General features: G+C 42.9%; 1 protein-coding gene and 1 pseudogene across 2 annotated transcripts; both read left to right on the plus strand.

Annotated features, from left to right (window-relative positions):
* Positions 1–235: 235 nt before the first annotated feature.
* LOC308163870 (vacuolar protein sorting-associated protein 33B-like) lies at positions 236–12614 on the plus strand (the record flags this gene model as incomplete). Its single annotated transcript, XM_080538051.1, has 8 exons — positions 236–263; positions 3233–3240; positions 9873–10005; positions 10230–10303; positions 10749–10850; positions 11366–11441; positions 12015–12137; positions 12344–12614. 8 exons carry the CDS (start codon positions 236–238, stop codon positions 12421–12423), a joined length of 624 nt encoding a protein of 207 aa, XP_080394177.1. The 3' UTR covers positions 12424–12614.
* A 465-nt stretch (positions 12615–13079) lies between these two features.
* On the plus strand, positions 13080–19162 carry LOC308163872 (protein regulator of cytokinesis 1-like; annotated as a pseudogene). The gene is made up of 14 exons: positions 13080–13090; positions 13487–13619; positions 13722–13844; positions 14498–14730; positions 15380–15550; positions 16001–16150; positions 16431–16578; positions 16807–16943; positions 17064–17159; positions 17304–17450; positions 17653–17763; positions 17971–18084; positions 18262–18417; positions 19091–19162. The product of its transcript is annotated as a protein regulator of cytokinesis 1-like (transcript).
* The last annotated feature ends 4711 nt before the right edge of the window (positions 19163–23873 follow it).

Genomic DNA, 23873 nt, shown 5'->3' on the forward strand with positions numbered 1-23873 from the left:
AATGTTTTATTAATGCATTGAGTTTGTCCTGCCCAATGCAGTGAAGGAATTTAAATACATCTCTGTAGATCCTGTAGCCATGATAATAATAGTCTGTGTGTTGAGCCTTGCGCTCTGTTTGGTCCTTCTTCTTAGATCGAATGGTGTGATTTGATAAATGCATTCCGCAAGAAAGTTTAGACAGGATCACAATGTCAAGCTCTTCGTGGGACAGACTTATATGTTGGAGGCGGACATGAAGGAGCTCTTCTTGAAGAAATCTGGTGTGACAGGGTTGACCCTCATTCAATTTACAATGGCATACGCAGTCAGCATCAGAGTAGTCAGCATTGCCCACATCTCCAGGATCAACAGGGAAATCTGATCAGCCAGGTTCTCAATGGTAGGATGTGACTCTGTGAAAATAAAAATAATGTAATATAACGTTTTTATATTACTCATATTACTCATATTATGCCACCAGGAGGTTTGCTTCCTAAGCATCAGTGGTGTAGTCTAGTGTTTTCTAGTGGGTATACTGTGATTTTCCCCTCCCAGCCTCATATCTTTCATTTTGGAACGCCATAAAAATAAGTCTGTGCTCCCTGTCTAACGTTATATCTAACATTACATGTTATAAGGCTGATCTGTGCATGATAGTGCTGCATTTTGACATATTTCATGGTACATTTGATGGTACATGACACTATAGCCAAAAGTCAAGTGCTTCGTAACACAGACGGGGTGAATTTTATGAATGAAAGTGTGAAAGTGGGTGTACGGAAATCCTTGGCCTTTCCTAGTGGGTTTACGGCGTAGTCCTGCGTATCACGTAGACTACACCACTGCTAAGCATCTTGACTCAGACTATGAATTAGCTATGTAGTAGCTAAGTTTCTTATCAAGAGTAGGCTACATAGGTATTGAACATAATTGTATTATCATTATCATTATTATTATTATTGCTATTATTATTGTTTAAAACTTAAAACTGTCTTACCTTGCTCTTCATCTTCATCCTCTTCAGGAGGCACATCAAGGTGTGGTCTCTTAGGAGGACCCTTTCACCATCACTCTCACTTGACTCACTACCACTAGTGTCATCCCCCTCAGATTGAGGAGTAGTAGTGGTAAAATAATTATCAATTACTTCTCTCAACTCGTCTGCCTGAGCTATATTGCTCATGTTCATCTGAGCTAATTCATTGATACAACGTGAAATGTAATCTTGTGAGGCTGCCATCTCTCTCTCTCTCTAATCTAGGCTACTTTGACAGGTCAAGAAGCTGACTGTAAAATTTTCGCAGGGGTTGACCACCCCCAGCAACAATACACGTCACAGCCCATTTTCTCTTGTCTCTTGTCTTACTCCATTGGATAGGTGAAAAGTAAACAGGAAATGTTTTAGTAACATGTGAGAATGGATTTGTGTTGTGGATGGATAGCTGACCAGATCGACAGCTATGTGTAACGTTAACTAACTTCAGTCATAGTAAGTGACGATTTCCTACAGTCTTTATGCAGCACGGGTGTTCAGCCGTAATTATCCTATGGTTAGTTTGACTGCTTGTGATGCGGTGTCAGTCTGCTCGCCTCGTCGGTATGCGAGGGACAGATCCATTTGTGTGTCTTCTAGTTAAGATGTTATTACTTTATGCTTATTGTGAGCATCAGTAAACTGGCAATAACACAGGTGGAAGTATCGTCTCTCCTTTCGCTCATGTGTGCGTGCGTTGCTTAACTGAGAATGAGCATGAGACTCTGAGAATACTGAGAATGAAACTACCCACCAAAAAATAAGTACTTTCTCTTTTGTTTTCTTAAAATGTTTATTCACCATAATGTAGTATGGAGTTCAAAGTACTAGAATACCACATAATATCAAAATCGCAAAAATCGCGATTTCCATCTATTTTTGCTCTTTGCCACAAACGAACGCCAGCGACATCCGACGGGTTTTCCCAGGCCACCACACATATATTTACGATATGTAAAATGTGTGCTCTAAAGTGAATGACCAAAAAATGCCGTAGCCCACAAACACCAGAAATGCAAGAAAGGTTATGAGGTATACCAAATGGACCTGCTACGACCCTTCTGTCTAGCGTAAAATGCTTGCTCCAATTGTGTGCGATATGTTTGTTTTCTCTTTCTTCATTTTGCTTATGCTTGCTCTAATTATAAATATATTGTAATCATTTTTTCTTCTAACTAATGTATTTTAGGGTGCATATTAGCAACTTATGGGCCATTAGGCTAGAAAACCGTCGGTTCTCAAGGCTACTTACTCTTTACATTAACAACTTGTCGGGGACTACAGCTGGAAATTAGTCATGTAGGCTAAAGGTGCTCCTCTATTGCTTTACTGTTAAAATTGATTTAGCACTTGATGTATCAAGGGTACGATACAATTCCTGTAATGCACGGTCACTATTACCTCAATCAACTAAGGAATCGTTTCCTTTGTGGGAGATTCCACTGACAGGTTCTGACGGCTTGCCGGCACTTATCAATATGTGACAGCAGCTGGTGAAAGCAGGAACAAGTCGGCTACGATTTTTTTTTTTTACTTTTATTCAGAACATTTTAAATAGATGTCATCATTGTTAAGTCAATGACACTCGCTAGTCAAGCCAAAACATTGCAATGCAATGGACGTGGACGTTAGGCCGTGTATAGCTGACACTAGAACTGGCTAACTCGTCTTAGTTGAGGATTTAACTGCCGACGGCAGCAACAGAATGTATTCTGAAGTGTACAGAAACATCTTACCTTCAATACAAAAAACATACTGCCATGGCAACTAGGGAAAAGATAAACAGATTTTAGGCAAAAAGACCTCACAACAACTAAATTCAGGGAGTTATTATTTGTATTACTAATAACTAAACAGTGTGATACTCCACCCCTACTCTAAAACTTAACGCCTAACACTGCCTAAAGAAATGGCAATGGAACTGTCTATGTCTGGACCATGATGCTTTCTCTTGTGTTTTAACAGGTTGCTGGATTTAATGAAACTCTTCTCACACTGAGAGCAGTGGTGTGGCCTCTCTCCTGTGTGTATTCTCTGATGTTGCTTTAGGGTTCCAGGTTGACTGAAGCTCTTCTCACACTGGGAGCAGTGGTACGGCCTCTCTCCTGTGTGTATTCTCTGATGTTGCTTTAGGGTTCCTAGTCGACTGAAACTCTTCTCACACTGGGAGCAGTGGTGTGGCCTCTCTCCTGTGTGTATTCTCTGATGTCTCTTTAGGCTTCCTAGTAGACTGAAACTCTTCTCACACTGGGAGCAGTGGTACGGCCTCTCTTTTTGATTGATTGAAAACTTGATTTGCAGAAGTAGGTACATGAAAGTACATATTACATACAAGGTCAACTAACAGGATAAAAACCCAAGAAAGCCACTGGCTTATTTCAATTGGGGTCCTTGATTCTCAATTCATCGTTACATGTAAGACAGACAAAAAAGCTAGTACTATCTACAAGATAATACAGACAAATAACTATTACTATCTACAAGATAAACACACATCCATCATGGGAAGAACAATACAACAAAACATAAGGTATGTACAGCGGGTAGGACAGGTGGGGACATACACCACAGGTGGGGGCGGGGGACAAAACACAAAGTATGTACAGTGGGTAGTTCGGGTCTTTTAATCTGATTTTTGATTTAGAGGGTCCAGTTACGGATTGCAGCCTCCTGTAAATGTTTTTTGAGAGTGGTTTTGAAGGTGGGCAGTGTTTTGCACTCCTTTAAGATTATAGGAAGGGCGTTCCACATTTTTACTGCATAGTTTGCAAACGAGTTTAACCCCTTGTTTGTGGTGCAACGCGGTTGAACGTGGTTCGTGGAGCTTCCTCTGGTGTTGTATGTGTGGACGTTGTTCACTTTTTGGAAGTATGTTGACAGGTACTTGGGTGTCTTTGTGGTGTAGCGTATCTTGAAGACCAGGCCCAGTGCAAGCTGCTGCACTCTGTCAACTACTCGTAGCCAATCAAGGCTCAAAAAATGAGCAGCGGTTAGATGTGTCCTAGGGTTGAGGCCTAGCAGAAGCCTAACCAGTTTATTTTGGGCTGTCTGGAGTCTTGTTTTATGGGCCTTTGTGGTTCTATAGTACCATGATGTTACGGCATAGTCGAAGTGACATTGAATGAGAGCTCCTGATAGGGTCCTCAGTGTGTTTTTACTGACAAGTGAGGATATCCTGTACAAGAATCTAGTTCTATGGTTCACTTTTTTGATTACTTTTGCTGCCATTTTATCTCCGGAAAGATTTGCCTCTAAGATGGAGCCCAGGTATGTAATATCCTCTTTTCTTGTGATATTAATGTTACCCACTTTTATTTTAAAATTTTCAGCCTTTCTGAGTTTAGATGGGGATCCGTATAGGATGGTTTCAGTTTTACCTAGGTGTATTGATAGTTTATTGTCAGCTAGCCAGATGCAGATTCTACTCAGTTCAGTGCTTAGCGCTTTTTCCACCTGCAATATGTCCCTGTCAGAGACCAGCAGAGCCGAGTCATCCGCGAACAGGAACAAATTGCAATCACATGCTGATGACATGTCATTCACATATATTAGGAACAGTAAAGGTCCCAAAATGCTTCCTTGTGGAACGCCGCAGGTCACTGGGAGGGGGGGGGACAGTGTTCCGTTCACACTAACCACCTGTTCCCTCCCCTCTAAGTAGGATTGCATCCAGCTCACCGATGTTCTATCGAACCCAATTGCTTTCAGTTTATCTAACAATATGTGGTGATCTACTGTGTCGAAGGCCTTCTGGAGGTCCAGCATGACCATGCCGCAGTACTTGCCCGAGTCCACCTCATGGTTGATGTGGTCGTTCAAATAGAGAAGGCATGTGTCAGTGGAATGGGATGTTCTGAATCCTGATTGAAATTCATACATCAGCTTTTTTTCGGTAAGGTACCTATCGACCTGTTCATAAACTATTTTTTCCATAAGTTTCGAGATGGAATTAAGAATAGAAACAGGTCGGTAGTTGCCTGGGTCTAATTTGCTTCCTTTTTTATACAGTGGGGTTACCCTTGCTATTTTAAAGTCAAGGGGGACGTGTCCCTGTTTGATGGAGAGGTTTATTATGTGGGTGATGATTGGGGTAATGGAGGCAGCTGAGTCTTTTAGAAATCTGGCTGGAATATTGTCATGGCCCGTGGCCTTTTCTGAGTGTAGAGCGCCTAGCTTTTTAAACACCTCATCGTTTGACACCATGGAGAGTTTAAAATCATCATTGCGTACACCCAGTTTATTGTAGAACTCACGGATGTGCTCTACACCATAACGCCCTGAGTGGGGTGGTAGATTGTTAACTAATTTAGTGGCTATGGTTGTAAAGAAAGTGTTTAAGCACTTAGCCACATCCAGCTTGTCTGTAAGGAGAGAATCACCAGATTTGATGCTGATGTTTGTAGACCTGGTTTTGAGTTTTTGACTGCAACCTAGTTGGCTATTAAGTAGCTTCCAAAGGTCACGTGGTTTGTTTAAGTTTTCTTCGATTTTGTTATCGAGGTATTCTTTCTTAGCAGATTTGGTCATGGTAATTACCTGATTGCATAGTTTGTTGCATTGTTTTTTAATTTTCTCAAAGTGGGTTTTGTGATCTTCGTTTAAGTGTTTCACTAATTTTGATTTGCATTTTTGAACTTCAGAGCATTTTAGGTCTCTGACTTTCATAGCATTTAGAATGTCCGAATTCATCCATGGTTCCGATCGGGTTTTAACCCTGGTGGTTCTCATGGGGGCTATACTGTCAATAATATTTAGGAATTTGGTTTTGAAACCTAGCCATGCCTCTTCAACCTGTGTGCATTTTAGTTCATCAAACCAGTCTTGATTCTCCAGTTTATGGTTTAAGGCCTCACTAGAATAGGATTTAAGGGATCTAGTGGTTATAGTTTTATGACCGCCAGCCTTGGGTTTTTGTTTTTTACGAGTGCAAAAGATCATGTAATGATCACTTAGCCCACATACAATAACCCCACTCTTGGAGATTTTGGACTCATCCGATGTTAGAATGAGATCTATGGTGGTTTGAGTAGAAATACACACCCTAGTGGGTTTGGTAATTTGTTGACGGAGACCGTGTAATTCAGAAAACCTAGTGAAGGATTTGAAAACGGATGCTTCATTTCTGAGCATGTCCGTGTTCAAATCTCCAATAAGAATCTTTTCCACACAGTCAACGTCATCCAAGCACCCCTCAAGAATATCATAGAAATCACTCTGATCGGGAGGTCTGTAGATAGAACCAACCAGCACCGGTTTTGCTTTGTTAAAGATAATTTCAACCCAAACAGATTCTAATTTGTCATGATTCAGGTCATCACGGGTGTTAAAGATAATATCGTTGTGAATGTACATGCAGACACCACCCCCATACCTGTTCCTGTCGTTTCTGATGACTGTGTAGTTAACTATTTCAATCTCTGGGTCTTTGATGGATTCATCAAACTTGGTCTCAGAGAAGCTCAAAATATGAACCTTGCTGTCATGGAACATTTCTCTGATTTGGTCCAGTTTAGGCACAAGACTGTTCACATTAAGGTGAACAATATGCAGGCCCTTACTGCTGTGTCCAAATAGAGAGTTTATGTCTTTGACTTGGAAATAGTCACCACCATTTTGGTCATCGTCACGTTGAGGATTGGGGGGTGGGGGGGGGGCGCCCATTGTTCAACGGTTTCGTCGTAGAGTCTCCGGGTGGAGAAGGGGGGGGTCGTCGTCGGGTGGGGGAGGGAGGGGGGAGGGGGGGGTTCGTCACCGGGTGGGTGAGGCCTCTGTGTTCGTCACCGGGTGGTGGGGGGGGGTTCGTCACCGGGTGGGGGAGGGGGGGTTCGTCACCGGGTGGTGGGGGGGGGTTCGTCACCGGGTGGGGGAGGCCTCTGTGTTCCCTGGCTAGTTGGTGGAAGATAGGTGGGGGGGTAATGTTATTAGCATATCTACCCATTGTTTTGCTAGTCACGTCTGAATCCTGGATGTCTGCTGTTGCCGGCAAACTAACCGGTTTGTCGACAATGGCGTCAATGTTTATGCTCGTAGCATTTGCCTGGGAAAGATATAGTTGTTGTCTGGCTAAACGTGAAGCCCGCCTGGTTGCGACTGGTCCGGGATTCAGCTGGATGTCTCCCGAGAGCAGTAGATAGAGCCATATCACGGTTCTTCTGTCCATTCTACCTGTCGGGGGTTTGTTTCTTCTCGTCCGGTCCGCAGTCAGCGTCGTGTGAATGGTTGTTGCTCCGAAGCCCAAACATTTCTTCGCGGCGTGGAGATAAAAGTCGCTATGTGTCTCACCTTTTCCAACAAAGTTTGACTCCTTCTCCATAAGATGCAAGTTCTGTGGTGATTTGATGTACAAATCCGTAATCCATAGAAGGAACAGAAGAAAATGTGGTATAATCCTCGCCGTTGCGCCCGTGCGCTGATAGAAGCGACTACTCATGGTGACTGCTGACTGCTGGATGGAACTGTGTAACTGCCTGTGTGTATTATCTGATGTCTCGTTAAGTTTCCTGGTTCATTAAAACTCTTCTCACACTGGGAGCAGTGGTGTGGCCTCTCTCCTGTGTGTATTATCTGATGTCTCTTTAGGGTTCCTAGTTGACTGAAACTCTTCCCACACTGGAAGCAGTGGTGTGGCCTCTCTCCTGTGTGTATTCTCTGATGTGACTTAAGGCTTTCTAGTAGACTGAAGCTCTTCTCACACTGGGAGCAGTGGTGTGGCCTCTCTCCTGTGTGTACTCTTTGATGTCTCTTCAGTTGTCTCGTCTTAAGAAAAACCTTCCCACATTGAAGGCAAGGGCAAGTCTTCTCTCCTGTGTGAGTCTGTGGGTGTGATTCAAGGAGAGATGGACAAATTAAACTCTCACTGTGGTGACTCTTCCGTCTTGAGCGTCTGAGTTGTTTATGGTTTCCAGATGCGGTGGAGCTGGGCTCACTGTCTGAGCCTGGGTTGGGGCTCTCTCCTGTAAGGATAGGAACATATACAGGATTAGAAACATTTAGATTATATTCAACATTATTGTCATTGCAGAGTACAAGTACCAGACAACGAAATGCAGTTTAGCATCTAACCAGAAATGCAAATAGTGATATAAGGGCATGATATAAATAGAACAAGAATGGTAGTGATAGGTAACTATGCAATATACAGTATGGGCAGAGGAAGTACTGGAAACATCAGTTTAGTTTAGAGGTATATACCATTATGGGCTAGGTAGTTTATGTACAGTGACCAGGGGTGTGTGCAACCAAGCAGTAGTGCAAAGGCTTAATTGGGTTGACCACAGTTGGGGGGGGGGGGGTACTGAGAGTCAATATGAGAGCAATAAGTTGTGTTTCCATAGGCTGAGCAGTGCCAGAAGTAACATCTCTGGGGTCTGTAGAATACAATGACTGAACACAGAGTTCAAGAGAGACTTATCGATGCCACAATATAAGAGACCAAAGAGGCACTGTCAGCCTATGTTTTGACTGTTCCAGTAGCATAGGTGAAAGTGGGCCGGAACGGTCCGGTGCTGCGTTCGGGCAAGACTTTCTGTGCCGTTGGGGGACGAGATGCAGCTCCCTGTCAATCAAAATCCGATTGCTGCAGAGTGCAGAAGCAATCACGATTCACGATCCATCATTTCCAACAAGGAAACACATGGCTGATGTTATGTTTCCTTGCGTCTATTTTAATACCATTGAAAAGGACATGTTAACCCGCTTTACAGTAGACCCGACGCGACGCGACGCGGTTGGGTGGGCAGCACTGGGCACTGAGACAGTCCGACCGGGATTACAGTCGCGCCGGGGGCGGGGGGACAGTCACACCTTACAGTAGGTGGCCGTGAGACTCACGCATTTCAACCAGTTCTCGTTTTGCGGGACTTGAAATTCCTTTAAAGAAAGTTTCGTGGCATCTTTCTGCACGCTCGTTAACTTCAGTCTGCAATCGAAGCGGGAGGCGAGCGCTAATGGAAGAACCTGTGTTCACGCGAGCTGCATGTAACGTAGCAATTATGGAAGCATATAGTGGACTTTATTCAAATGTTAGCAATTGCATGTTCTAGGAAACACATCCGCTCATTAGAATTGCATTTGAATTTGAATATTGTCTGAAAGAATGCATGCAAAAGTGGAACATGCAAATGCAATCTCAAATTGCATTAACATTTGAATTTAGTCCACTATATGCTTCCATAAGCAAGCCGTGTTGCCAGATTGGGCTACTTTTGGTCACACTGGACGGGTGGATTCGGCAGCTTTTAGACTGGTTGGGCTGGAAATTGTCAATTCCATCTGGCAACCCTGGTAGCAAAATATGTGCATACGTATCTGGTAGCCTACTGGTACTTTCAAATCGCATCGTATTATTATTATTATTATTATTATTATTAATAATTACAATTTACAATACAAATACAACAATTGGGGGTCCCTCAAAGAAAATGTGGGCGCACTGCGCGCGCACAACATCAACCTCCAAGGCTTGATTCTGACACAGGAAAAACCCTGGTATGTACTGTATAACATGATAGCCATCTATGAGCAATGCACTGTATATAAGATGATGACCAAGGGTCTTTCTGCTGCTGACCAAGGGGTTGAGTTCACTTGATGAGGCCCAATTTTGTTTTAGACTCTGTAGGCTACTGTATTTGTTTATTAAGACTTAAGATATATTATCTGAATTTCTCTTGTTTTATCAAATGTTCCAATTATTTTCATTTCTTGTGCTGGTTTAAAATGGCAGGAAACCAGCACAAATAATTGTGTGGGAGATGTGCAGATGTGTGCATGATTTTATTTATTTATTTTTATTAAGGAAAGGAACATAAATGTTTATGTTTTGTTGTGGCTTGTCTCTTGTCTTTACCCTTGTCAGAGTTACGGCGTGGAGCACCTGGTCACCTTCACCAACCTGAAGCAGCTGGGCCTCCTGGTGGAGCAGCACCCAGGAGAGACCCTCACCGTCATGGAGAGCAGGGTGGGCAAACTGGTCAACGACAAAACTGCAGGTGAGAGAGACAGGCTGGATCCCATTATGGTTATACCAACCTCCTAGCTTTCCTTGTCTCCTCTCTACACCACTGCTGGATGAACTGTCTCGATGGACGTTGCTTTGTGTGCTTGCTTATCCACAATATGTGTATCATAGATATTCTTAGTGCGCTGTAGAACGCTGACACGGGCAAGATGCTCTGTTAGGTATCCGTATTTGACCCTCACAATGTTTTTTTAGGGAAGCTGACAGATGCCTTCTCCTCGCTGGCGAAGAAGAGCAATTTCCGAGCTTTGAGTAGGAAGTTGAACCTGGTAGGTACTCAAGTGTTTTTAATAAACTACTATTATATTTTTATATTATTTTGTACAAATGTCAAAATAATTCATAGCACCTACTGAGCTACTTAAAGCCTTTGAACAAAACATTATGAATACATCATAACTAAACTGTATCCCCCCAGAAATAAAAACAGTCAAAATCATCCCACTTCTAAAACTGCCATCCCTTATGTCATTTTATCAATGAACGTGGTATTACTGCTATTTCAACATTTAGTTTTGTGCATATTGAGTAAAATACTGTGGGCGAGGGGGCACGCACACATGCAGTGACATTTTTACCAAGTCACTGACAATGAAGTCACTGACGCTGTGAGGATGCTAAAATTATCACTGTATGATAAAATCCACCATCCCCCCTGATTTTCTTTTACAACTTGAGTACTGATTGTAATGAAACTCAACATTTCATGCGAAGGTACCCAAATCAGACGAGGAGTATGACCTTCATGTCCCCCGAGACATGGCCTATATCTTCAGCGGGGCCTACGTCCCTCTGACCTGCAAACTCATCGAACAGGTAGGTGATTCTGTCATGGATGGAAGCTACAGACTAGTCTCACTGAGTCAAACTCTCGCCAGATTAGATTATGTGTTTCCGAGATCAATTACGAGATCAATTTGTGCTTGCTTGGCTGGGTCGGGTGTGTGGGGCGGGGGGGGGGGGGGTGTTTGGGGTCTGCCGCTGTGTGCTGGTAGGCAAACTGTAGTAGTCACCCTAGGAGTAGAGGGCTGCAAGGGAACTTTCCTGGCTACACAGTGTACAGTTTTTTTTTACTTTTGCCTGCTTTTGCTCTGTCGTTATGTCAAGCGCATTGAGTCGCATCTTGTGAGAAATGCGCTATACAAATAAAACTTGATTTGTTTTGATTTGATTGGAATTACAGACGACTTGCACCAGCCTCCCCTCCCGGCATCCATACCTCATGGAGCCCTGATCCTCCTCTCTACCGTGAAGAATGATGAATGTCCAATGTCATCCTCAGTGCTCGTGATAAGCCTTTGATCTTTGTGTTCTGTCTGATTGACCTGCAGGTGTTAGAGCGTGACGGATGGACAGGGCTTGAGGAGGTCAGCCGCATGCTCAATGGAAATGAGTTTGCCCTCAAAGGTGAGACAGTTTGGCATGATATACAAATACAATCCCGATTAAGCCTAAACCAATTAAAAATCACTTTCAATGATGAGCCCATAGAGTAGCAGGGGACATTCAAATCCCCCTCTTTATTCTCCCCTTTATCCCCTTCTCTCTCTCTCTCTCTCTCTCTCTCTCTCTCTCTCTCTCTCTCTCTCTCTCTCTCTCTCTCTCTCTCTCTCTCTCTCTCTCTCTCTCTCTCTCTCTTTCTCCTCTCTCTCTCTTTTTCCTCTCTCTCTCTCTCTCTCTCTCTCTCTTTCTCCTCTCTCTCTCTCTCTTTCTCCTCTCTCTCTCTCTCTCTCTCTCTTTCTCCTCTCTCTCTCTTTCTCCTCTCTCTCTCTCTCTCTCTCTCTCTCTCTCTTTCTCCTCTCTCTCTCTTTCTCTCTCTCTCTCTCTCTCTCTCTCTCTCTCTCTTTCTCCTCTCTCTCTCTTTTTCCTCTCTCTCTCTCTCTCTCTCTCTCTCTCTCTCTCTCTCTCTCTCTCTCTCTCTCTCTTTCTTTCTTTCTTTCTCTCTCTCTCTCTCTCTCTCTCTCTCTCTCTCTCTCTCAGCGAGAAACAATGGAGCAGACGCGAAGGGGAAGACAGATGCCCAGCGAATCGTCCTGGTCATGTTCCTGGGCGGCTGCACCTTCTCTGAGATCTCAGCACTGCGGTTCCTTGGCAGAGAAAAAGGTAACAGTTATAAGGGACTCTTCAGCATAGTTCAAGACTAATTCAACAGTGTGTGTGTGTGTGTGTGTGTGTGTGTGTGTGTGTCTGTGTGTCTGTGTGTGTGACTGTGTGTGTGTGTGTCTGTCTGTCTCTGTGTCTCAGTTTGCATGCTTTAACTGCATTATTTATTTATGCCAAAAGTGTGACATAATCTATGTTTCTCTTAGGTATTAAATTCATTGTGGTGACCACTGCCATTACAAACAGTGCTAGACTTCTGGAGGCTATGTTTGACAACCATGCATGAGTCATCTCTCTGTCATCAATCCCAATGAGCACAAACACCAGGAGACGCCTGAGAATACAACTTGGACGAAGACAAAAGCAAACCGAGACTCCCTGAAAGCATTGTTCAACATCTGATAGACATTCAAATTCAGTCACTAACACTATCATGTGATACACTAATTATCTTTTGTTATATTTATTCATTTACTGAAATGCTCGTTGACCAACTGTGTTATACTGCACAAGGACTCTCTTTTATGTTGAAAATGTCTGTAAAAAATGTTTTTCTGTTCACTTGTACAAAATAAATATTGTAATTTTAAAATTATTTATTATGTGTGATTTACAGTCATGATAAACTTTTATGATTGTCTTACACACAGGACAAATAAACAGGACAAATAAACATTCAAATGAAAAGACGCACTTAAGTATGTCATCCACTGTTGACAGTTGACACGCCCTTGCGCATGCGCGAATGGTACGAAAATAGTCTTGGCGAATCTTTTCAGCCAATCAGAGGCCAGACTAACAGTTGATGCGTATTTTGAATCTTGAATCTCGGTTTGAACGACGCGATCAGAGCTGAGTGGGATTGTGGATTCAGTCATTTCTCTGCTTTTACCAGGGACACGAACACGACTGTACAAGGAAATAACATTATTGGAATTCACGATGAGGAAGAGGTAATTGCTGGTTACGGGAATTATATTTGCCAAATGTTTCACCGTTAGATGACTACGTAATAATTAGCAAGTCTGTCTGTACAATGTCAATGAACTACGCGACATAGCTAGCCATAACTAACGTTACTAAATAACTGGCTTTTGAAAATGGCAGAACACAGAACGATTTTTTTCGCTAATGCCCTTGGTTTAGATGACATTTGGTGATTTTTGGTTTGACTGTTGGGAGAGTTAGTATCAATCGGTTTGGGTGTGTCTAAAACTGAAGAACTGAAACTGAAGAACTGTGAAAAGTGTGATCACTGACATTAGTGTCATTAGTCTGTGTTGTTGATCCATGATGATGAAAGCCAACTGGTTTCTATCTGAACCTGTGCGGTCTGTCTCCCATTCCAGTGAGGTGCTCGCTGCGGAGTCTGTGGCATGCTTGAATAAAGCTCTGTGCCACCTGAAGGACATCTGGGAAGAGATCGGGATCCCAGAAGACCAGAGGCTGGAGAGGACCAATGTGGTCAAGAACCATATAAAAGTGAGCAAATGACAACATTCTCAAAATGCATAACACGCATGTCTACATTCACAAACACTGTCTCTCCCAGCATAGACTAACTAACACAATGTTCTGTCCCAGAGTTTGCTGGACATGATGATTGCTGAGGAGGAGTCCCTACGGAAGAGACTCCTGATAAGCATGGACAAATGCAGGAAAGATCTGGACACACTGTGTCTGGAACTGCACAGACCCCATGTGGAGGTACAGTGTGGATGACTCCTCCAAAATCATATGAATAGTGTGCAGCTCTCTTTCTTTCTTTTAAGTTTCACCCGCTAGCCTGCATCTCAACTATGGTGTGCGTTTTTATTTCAATAACATGGTCAATGGATGACCCCAACATTCTGACAACAATAATCGGGGTTCCCACAGGTCCTTGAAAGTTTGTGAATTTGAGGGGAAAAAATCAAGGTCTTAAAAGTTTTTGAAAATAGACATGGGTCATTGAAAGTGCTTGAATTCTCTCTCTCTCTCTCTCTCTCTCTCTCTCTCTAAAAAAAATAATATATATAAATTCAAAAAATGTTTACTTAGCTCATCAACTAGTAAATAAGTCTCTGTATTGCTTTACTTTACACATATTTCACAATATATTGTTTTGCTGTGCTGTGGTAGAGAAGGCAAGAGACCATCTAGTGTTCACACATTCAAGCCTCTCTTTTTAATTGTTGTCTGTGAGCGGATAGTTCCTATTATATAAATTCTCATCTAGATCTGTCTCAAACTATGCCGTGTTGGGTCCTTGAATTTGACAGAATTGAGTCTTGAAAGTCCTTGAAAGGTGTGGGAACCCTGATAATAATTGTGTTCATCCTATATTGACTGGTTGTTGTTGCGGTCACCCCACTGACCAGGAGGAGCGGGGGAACAGCATGCTCCAGCAGGAGAAGGACATCCGGACTCGGTGGAGGTTCTGTTGAAGGAGAAGGACCAGAGGATGCAGCAGCTCAAAGCCCTGGTCGAGCAGGACCAGGACCTGTGTGACATCCTCTGCGCCCAGCCCTTCTCCATCGCCCCCAAGGACGTCCCCTCTGTGGAGCAGCTGGACAGCTTCCGCAAGCACATCGCCAGCCAGAACGCAGTGAAGGTGTTTTATTCAGTTCATTTGTCATGTTATACAAGCTCATTGCTATTCAGACTACAGTAAACATTGTTACAGACTGCAGTAAACCAAGTCATATGTTTAATATTAATATTTATTTAACAGAGCCAGCACAAAAAAACATGTATTTTTTAAGGGTGTGCTACAGAAAAGATCAGCATCATAATAATTTAGATTAGATTCTACTTTATTGTCATTGCAGAGTATAAGTACCAGACAACAGGGAGGGGTGGGGGGTGGATACTGATTGTACATATGGGGTGGGGGGATACTGAGAGTCAGTGTACCCCGGGGGGGGGGGGATACTGATTGTACATATGGGGTGGGGGGATACTGAGAGTCAGTGTACCCCGGGGGGGGGGGGGGGGGGGGTGCGGGGGTACTGATAGTATCCCCCCACCCCATATGTACAGAGAGTCAGTGTAGGAGGGGGGGATGTTTATCAGAGTGACAGCTCTGTGAAAGTAGCTGTTCTGGGTCTCTCTACTTCCTGATTTACCTCTTAGATGGTAGGGGATCAAACAGACCGTGGCTGGGGTGCATTTAAATGGCACTCTCATTGATTGATGTAGATAAAATGTGCACATCTGAGCAGTTGTGACCCTAACAGTATTGCTGTTTTACCTGAGTTCAGAGCCAGAGGCACGCTGAGTTTGTGGGCCTCAAGAGGAAGATGGTCCTGTGCATGGATGAGCTGGAGCAGCTTCCAGAGAGCAGCTTTGAGAAGGACCTCGTGTGTGAGGAGGAGGAGGCTTTCTGCCTGTCCAGAGAGAACATTGTAAATCTGAAGGTTCTCCTCTGCCAGGTGAGAAACCACCATTAGGAATCTGTTGATGACATCATACTGAGATTCTGTTTGCCCAGAAAATAGCTTTCTCAAAGCTGCTCCATTCACTACAGTACAGCTACACACATTCTGTAATAATAATTTTAAAAAAGTGCATTCCGCTTCTACTGTCAGACCCATTCTCCAGTGCTCAGGTAAATGGTAAATGGACTGCACTTATACAGCGCCTTATTCACACACACATTCACACACCAATGGCGGCAAGATACCATGCAAGGCGCCGGCCCACTCATTGGGCGCAATTTGGGGTTCAGCGTCTCTTGCCCGAGGACACCTCGACACGTGGCCAGCCGGGGACCGAACCGCTGACCTTGCGATCGGTAGACTCCGGCTCTACCTCTTGAGCCACAGCCGCCCTACCGGCTAGGTGCTAACTCTCCTCTGTGCTGTGTTGTCGTCTGTGTGCAGCTGGAGGAACGTACGGTGGAGAACGAGGCTGTGTGTGAGGCCCACCGTGAGAGGGTCCAGAAGCTGTGGGACCGGCTGCAGGTCCCGGAGGAGGAGAGAGGGGCCTTCTCTGATCACATGGTCCAGTCCAAGAAGAAGAACCTGGAGGCGGTCAGTCAGCTCACATTCACCACGTCACGACTCACTTGATCACCTCCTAGGCCTAGTCAGCTCTACTTCCAACAGTCTGTGTTCTATGTTTTCGATAAGGTCTGGTTAGTAAAACCAGGAGAAACTCTTCATCTCTTTTCCCGTAACTCATTTTCACCACGTCACAACTTAACTTGATGACCTAGGGGCCTAGTCAGATTTACTTCCAACAGTCTGTGTTCTATGTTTCGATATGGTCTGACTCTGGTCTTCTTCTTCTTCTCTTTTCCCACCACATCAGTTACAAGAGGAGATCAGGCGTCTGGAGGAGCTCAAACTGCTGAACATCCGTCACGTCACCGAGGCCATCCGGTCAGAGGTAGCTGTGTTATGGGAGAGGTGCTTCCTCAGCACTGAACAGCGGCAGGCCTTCGCTCCCTACTTTAGCGGTGAGTTAGCGTTTTTAGATCGGTCGGATTAGTTGTCGTGGTTTGGATTAGAACAAAGGTTTAGGTGCACTAATCCATCAGCAGAATCCTATTTTTTTTTCGCAAAAATTGGTTTGTTGTACAGTTTATGCCTGTAAGTGGTGGTTTGATTCTTTCACTAACATATCGAGGGCCTGCTGTGCGTTGAAATCTTCGAGCTCTAAAGCGGACGTGTTTTTATTCTTGCAGAGGAGTACACTGAGGAGCTGCTGGGTCTGCACGAGGGTGAGATCCTGAGGCTGAAGCAGCACTTTGAAGAGCACAAGGAGCTGTTTGAGGGGGTCCACCACTGGGAGGACAGCTGGAGGCTCTTCCTGGATCTAGAGGTGAGCAGCAGCATCAACACACACAACAGAATAGTCCTCTAAGAAGGTGATGTTTACCAATTCCTTCGTTGTAAGTTTTTAGCTACCATCTCCCTGACCCTTGACCTTTCACCCTGACAGAGAAAAGCCACAGACCCCACCAGGTTCACCAACAGAGGAGGAGCCCTCCTCAAAGAGGAGAGACAGAGGTCAGAGTTGCACAAAAGCCTGCCCAAGGTAAGAAGACGTAGGAATGTTACTTGTTAGATTGGCTTCTGCTGTACTTTACTGTACTATTGGCATTGCCTACTACACTACATGCTAGAATACTAATCACATTGTAAGCTATATTTCACTGTTTACTGTGCATTTGTTTTTCAGCTTGAGAAGAAGCTGAAAGCCCAGATAGACGTGTGGGAGCAGGAGCAGGGGCGGGACTTCCTGGTCAACGGACAGCAGTTCCTGCAGTTTTTGGAGGAGCAGCGGGAGACGCACCGCGTAGAGAAGGAGCAGGAGAAACTGGAGAGAGTGAGGAACTAGTTCTCATCATGTAGCTCAGTGGAGGCTGGTTGGAGGTAGAAGTATTGAGGACAGGCTCATTGTAAATGCATGAAACGGAATGAGGAATGGTATCGAACCACCCCAGCCTCCCCTGATGTAACTAGTAACTATACAAGCTCTCTTAGACTTGGAACAGTTTCACTTAATCTAATCTAAATCAATGTTACAGCAATTGAAGAAAAGCAAGCAGACAGAAGTGGATATGCTCTATGGAACGTCCGTCAGAACACCAACTAAAAGGAGGTTCCTTGGCACTGTGACCCCCAGTAAAACACGAAAGGTATATTCAGTTCTCTTCTGGCATTTCTGTGATTAAAGCTCCTACCTATTGCACATCTCATGAGTATATAACAGGTAGGTTACTTCCACTGAGTGGCTTTCTCCTCCATTTAACCTTTCCTCCTTGTTTTAACCTTTAACCTGTACGGGCGATGGCATTACTAACCCACTCTCTCTCCCTTCCCCTGTCTGTGCGTTCTTCTCTCAGCTCAATGCCACCTCCAGCATCTCTAGCGCCAACTCTAACAGCACCGTCCGCTCAGCTTTTGGTGGAACTATCTGCCATTCACCTGTGTCCCGCCCCCCACTGTCTGCAAACAAGGTTGGTTGGTGTTTACACTCTTGATTTGAAATGCTCTTTAGAAAGCATTCTATCAATACAGACTAATCGTTGTGTAATTTCGCCAAAACCTGATTTGCATGCAACTCCTCTGATAACATGAACACATTAGAACATTTCATCCATATTCATGTGTTTTTGTGTGTTTTTTTAATTCAGGTTATGGCGGTGCGAACCCCAGGGCAAGGGAAACCTCCCCACTCAGGGCTACAGGAGCGACTCAACAAGGAAAACGCCGGCGTGTTGAAGACCCCGGCAAGTCCACATCCTAACTTCAGCATTAACTCCGTTGCCAGCACTTATTCAGAGTTTGCGGTAATTTCCATTTTAATTTAGTCGTTGCTTCTCTCCCCCCACACACATTATTTTTGTCATTCTGTGCAGCACCACACAGTCTAGTCAATGATATGGACATTAGGAATATCTTCATGATATGGACATCAGGAATGATACAGTAACTGATGATCAAATTGGTTCTGTTTTAGAAGGACTTAATCAACATCTGTGAATCTGTTCAAGCAAGGTTTGTTTGAATATATGGATTTCTAAAACCAAACCCAGGTCATATACTTACCAACGCTTTCTATATCCAGCTCTGTAGATGCATGTTGTCATTAACCTCTATGCATTAAAAATCACAAAATGCTTCAATCCCTGGTTTTATAGTGCAAGTGGCTGGGTTAGCCAATAGCTGAATGAAACTAGGCTGTGTGATGCTGGCTGCGATTAACCACTCTCCTCACCCACTCTTCAATCTCTATTTGTTTTCACTTACGAGTGTTTGTTCTCTACATAGTTAATAATACTGTATTTTTTTAATCATCTGCAATAACATGCAGTTCATCAGAAAATAATCATGCTTAGAAGCAGTGTCCAATATATTCCTTCTCTTCCATTTTCTACAGCTGGTAATGTTATGTATTTATTTTATTATTATTCTTAATATTTTTTTTAAACATTTGTAATGTTTGTCTACCTTTTCCTGCAGCGAGATCTCTCCAAGGCCTCTAACACCAAAAGCAAGCCAGACATCCTGAACTCCACCATCACTCACCTTTGACCTTGTCACTTGACACAATGACAGGATTGATAGTATGACATCCTAAGCCATCCAATCCAATCCATCCATCCAATCCATCCAAAGTCCCGAACAACTCCATTTCTGAAGTGGATCACTACATATGTATATACATTTTTATATACATTTTTTTTGTATATGTTTTTATATGTACCGGTACATGGGGTAATAACATATTAAATGTTTGGGGGGGGGAAACATTTAAGTTAATGTTACGAATTGTATCATATTAACACAATTTTTAAGCTTTAAAAGAATAGCACAGTATTAGTATGGAAATGTATACAAGTAAGCAAAACATAGTGTTGCCTGCCTCTTTTGCTGCGCATGGCTTTAGTGAAAAAGACCATTGAGGGTAGCGAGATTTCTTTCCTGCAATCTAGGGTTTCGGAACTATTTGTATATAGCACACTGATCAATGAACATTTTGCACATATTATTGTATGTTTTGTTTTGTATGTATAGTATTCTCTATACTTATTTCATCACTTTTCCTTCCAACTGTAGATTTCATTATATGTTTATTAGTTCACTACAATCTTGTACTTGCACTACAATAGATATACGGTGTTCTGTTTCAATGGCATATGAATGCCACTGTTTGACAAAGCTATGTTCCTGGCAATAAAGTATTGGGGTAAAATCATCTGTAGTAGAAATTATATTGTTCTCAATTGTTACATTTTAATTTTTTAATTAAAAAAAATAATAATTAAAGGTTAAATGTGTAAAAACAAAAAATGTGTATTGGTATCAACTGTTATGCCAAAGCTTGTGATCCAAGAATGAAAAATAAATGCTTTAATTGTCTGCCTCTCTTTTGGGTTGATCTCTCATCCGGATGTGCGGTAGGTGGGACTGAATATGTGGCGGACCGAAGTCCGTTTCGGATATTTTGTAGTTCAGCTAAACGTGTTAAATGTAACTAACATTACGACCACATCGCAATTGAATGGAACACTTTGAAGAGGATTTAGTGTCTGCACTACGAGAAGTTGTCAACGATGGGAATTGGCAAAATGTAGGGAAGAAGTGCGATTTTGCCTCTCCATGCACGAAGTAAGCAGCACGTCTTGCAAGGAGCTGGCAAGAATGTGTGATTTAAACACTCAGATATATTGCCAGTAGAGGTCCATAGATTGCAATACCCATCATACTGTTCATAACCTTTACCCTCCGTCATAATTACAGCTCGATATGGTTATTGATATGGTGCATGATTTCTCTAACTTTCCCAAGGCTGTACTCTGAAGATGGTGAACACATTGTGCTGGTCCAGACTGAAGATGACAGATTGTGGGCTATGGATTCATCCTGCCCTCATGAAGGTAGACACATTAATGATGGAATGGGGTTTGGAGTTAGGCCAGCTGTTGGGAATATGACTTCATTAGTTTGATGTGTCAGACACATATTATGTACATACAGTAGCAGTGTTTCCCCTAGGTTTGCTGCCTTGGGAGGGTGGCATGGATCCTCCACCCCCCCCCCCCCCCCCCCCCCCCCGTTGTGAAATGTTAATTTCTCCCCCCCCCACACAATTAGTGTAACAGATTAGTAACAGAACAAGTTATCTCTGCTGATTGAAACAAACTGTTACAGGACTCAATTTACAACAAGTCAAGCCATTTTTTACACATTTGTTTTTTTTATTACATATTTATACATATTATTTACATTGTTACACTATGTCGGGCAAGTTGTCACATTGGATTATCAACGGATAAGAACACAACTAATTAATTGTGAATATTGATTATAATTTCAAATTCCAAAACCAAATTCAACTTCATTAAATAACTCAAAATTAAAACAATCATGCTTAGAGAATCTGGCAAATCATGCCTTTGAATCAAAACATTAATGCTGGCATGACCCCTTTTTTTCTTGTCTAAATTGACTGACGTATATAGCGCCCTACTCCAAATATCTTTACAGTCTCTCATTCCTCCTTTACCCACATAGTGTGCAACTTTTGTTGCTGCAGTGAATCTTTCTTGGTTTCTGAAAGAACACTTCTAATGTCTCCTGGTATGGGAAGTCAGAGACCTCTGGCCCATTTATAGATATCCGCATGCAGGCTGCAAGATGTTCCCCCTGCAGCCTGTTGCGGATGTTTGTCTTGACCTGCAAATACATTCATTTTAAATGTGATGGCTTAAAAATATATCTTAAAACAGTAAATGCCATTATGTGAGAGATATTTCTTACCCTGTTCATGGTGGAGAAGTCCCTTTCACAGTTTACACTGCTGGCTGGGACCGTCAGGGCATGGCAGCCAGCTTGCTAATGGTGGGTATGAGGGTCCCAAATTCTTCATACTTTGAGGACAGCGCTGACAATATGGCCAGCTGAGTCTTGTTCTGAAAAGGTTCACATGATTAACACATGATAATGTCATGTGAAAATGTTTGTCAGACATAAAGTTACCTTGAGTGGACCAGAGACCACTTGTTCCTTGAAAGGTGTCCATTCTTCAAGGACTGTGTCAACATCGACAGTGGGACAAAACTTCTCCACCAGTGTCCTCAGGTGTGCATGAGCACTTTGGTTGGTGAGGGTAGCTGCCTGTGGACCCAGTATCCCAAAAGCAGCCAAGACTCCCACCTCACTGAAACGCCTCTCAAGATGGGCAATCAGGCCAATTAGATACAGATCCATCACCTGCTCAAACAAAAAGATATCAGTAAACTATTAATCTAAATAAAACTGCACAGTGACTACATTTAAGTAACATCAATTAAAGCAGCCAAGCTACATAGTCATACTTGTGATCGAAATCTTTGCCAGAACTGCAGTGTGTTCCCAGGCCCTGTGTCATCTGGCTGTCCTCTTCTGCCTCTCTCCTGTTCGGCAGTGATGCTGAATGCACCCAGCCCCAAAGGGTCTTCAAGGCTTTGGTTCAGCTTGTTCAAGTGTGAGCCGACAGGCTGATGATCCCCAGCATCCATTATGCCTTTTATTAAGGCCAGTGTGACAGAGACCTGGGAAATGAACCAAATTGACACCAAAATTGTGGTACCCTATATTTGCAGAAAATGCATGAAGTAGTTCAAATATTGCAGCTGATTTGGGTTATTAGTTACCTGCTCCTTGATTGTCAGGAACATCACATCCTCCTTCTGAAATAACTTAGAGAGGCGTGCCAGGTGAGGGAGAACATCTGCTTGCAGGTGGAGGGCGGCAATGAAGCGATAGGTCGCTAGGAATGAGTACAATCCCTTAGCACCAGGACATTTCCGGGACTCAACCTCATCTGCCCAGGCTGCCAGTACAGCAGGGATGTTTCTTCTCAGGTTTTTTATGGCTTCATGCTGAGAGAGCCATCGTGTGTCCTTCACTTGCTAGTCAATGACAGATAAAACAGTTTATAAAAACAATGTAAGCTGTTTATTAGGATTGGATACATAAACAAAGTTAAAAGAAAGAATGTAATATGCAAGTAAATGGGCATAAATATTCACACACGGTATATCAATTTATTTAAAATGTAAAATATTTACCTTCACTTTCAGCTCACACACCCCAAGAACCTCTGCTGCTGACTTCAGGGAAGCAGAGCGGTTTGAACTGTTTCTGAAGTACAGGTGGAGCTGTTCAAGGTGGTCTCTGAATGTAGCCATGTAAGGCACATTTTCGGAAGCGTCTTTGCAGGCTAGAGCTAGCCGATGCGCAGCACAGTGGACACTGAGGAGCCATGGCCATGCGTCCTTCAGCTGTTTTGCGACCCCATTGTTTTTCCCTATTGAATACATTTGTTAATCAAATTTAACAACGAATAAATTCTTAATCCACTAATTCCATGTAAAGAAAAAACAAAAACAACAAGTTAACCTACCAGTCATGACTGCAGCGCCGTCAGTTCCTAGTCCAAATATCAGGTGTGTGGGGATGTTCTTAATTTTAATAACCTGTTTCACTGCTGCCTCCACTGAATGGGATGTTCTTAATTTTAATAACCTGTTTCACTGCTGCCTCCACTGAATCTGCTTTCCCATCGGTCAGATATATGAGATCCAGGAATTGGCAGAAGAGCTTCCCCTCATTGTCCAAGTATCTAATAACATAATAACATTTTATACATTTCCATCTCCCCCTCATATCAAATCAATGTAAATCAAATTTTATTTAGTGCATTTCTCACAAAATGTGACCCAATGCACTTCACAAGAGCTAATATATTGAAATGTTATTAGTTGAAATGTTAAACTTTGATAGACTTTACCTCAGATGAATGTCCAGTTGTTTACAGACAGAGACATCTGTACTCTCATCAATTTCCAAGCCAATGGCTTGTGATTGTACGATGTCCCTTAATATTGGCTTTTCAATTACCCCTGCTAGAATTTCCAGCATTTCGTCAACTATTCTATGCGATCTATAGTTGGTAGTTTGGCCAATCTGAAAAATTGTTGGAAGGTTTTACATACAAGTAGGGCAGGCCTATACATGGACAATTAAATACCGTTTATTCATATGAATTCTTAAACACATGTATAAATAAATAAAAACATTGAATTGATTGTCAATTATAATGATCAGATAAGACCAACAACAAACACAGAAAACAAAATGCATTACTTGCATTGCGAAATACATACTTTCAACTTGTCGAAGTAGGTGCAGCCCAAAAGTTCACCCAGTTGCAGCAAGGCTGGATAGTTAGTGTGGTGGGCTATTTCATGCTTAATGA

The sequence above is a fragment of the Nansenia antarctica genome (assembly GCF_963989245.1).
Source record: "Nansenia antarctica genome assembly, chromosome: 8".
In the NCBI taxonomy this organism is placed as follows: Eukaryota; Metazoa; Chordata; class Actinopteri; order Argentiniformes; family Microstomatidae; genus Nansenia; species Nansenia antarctica.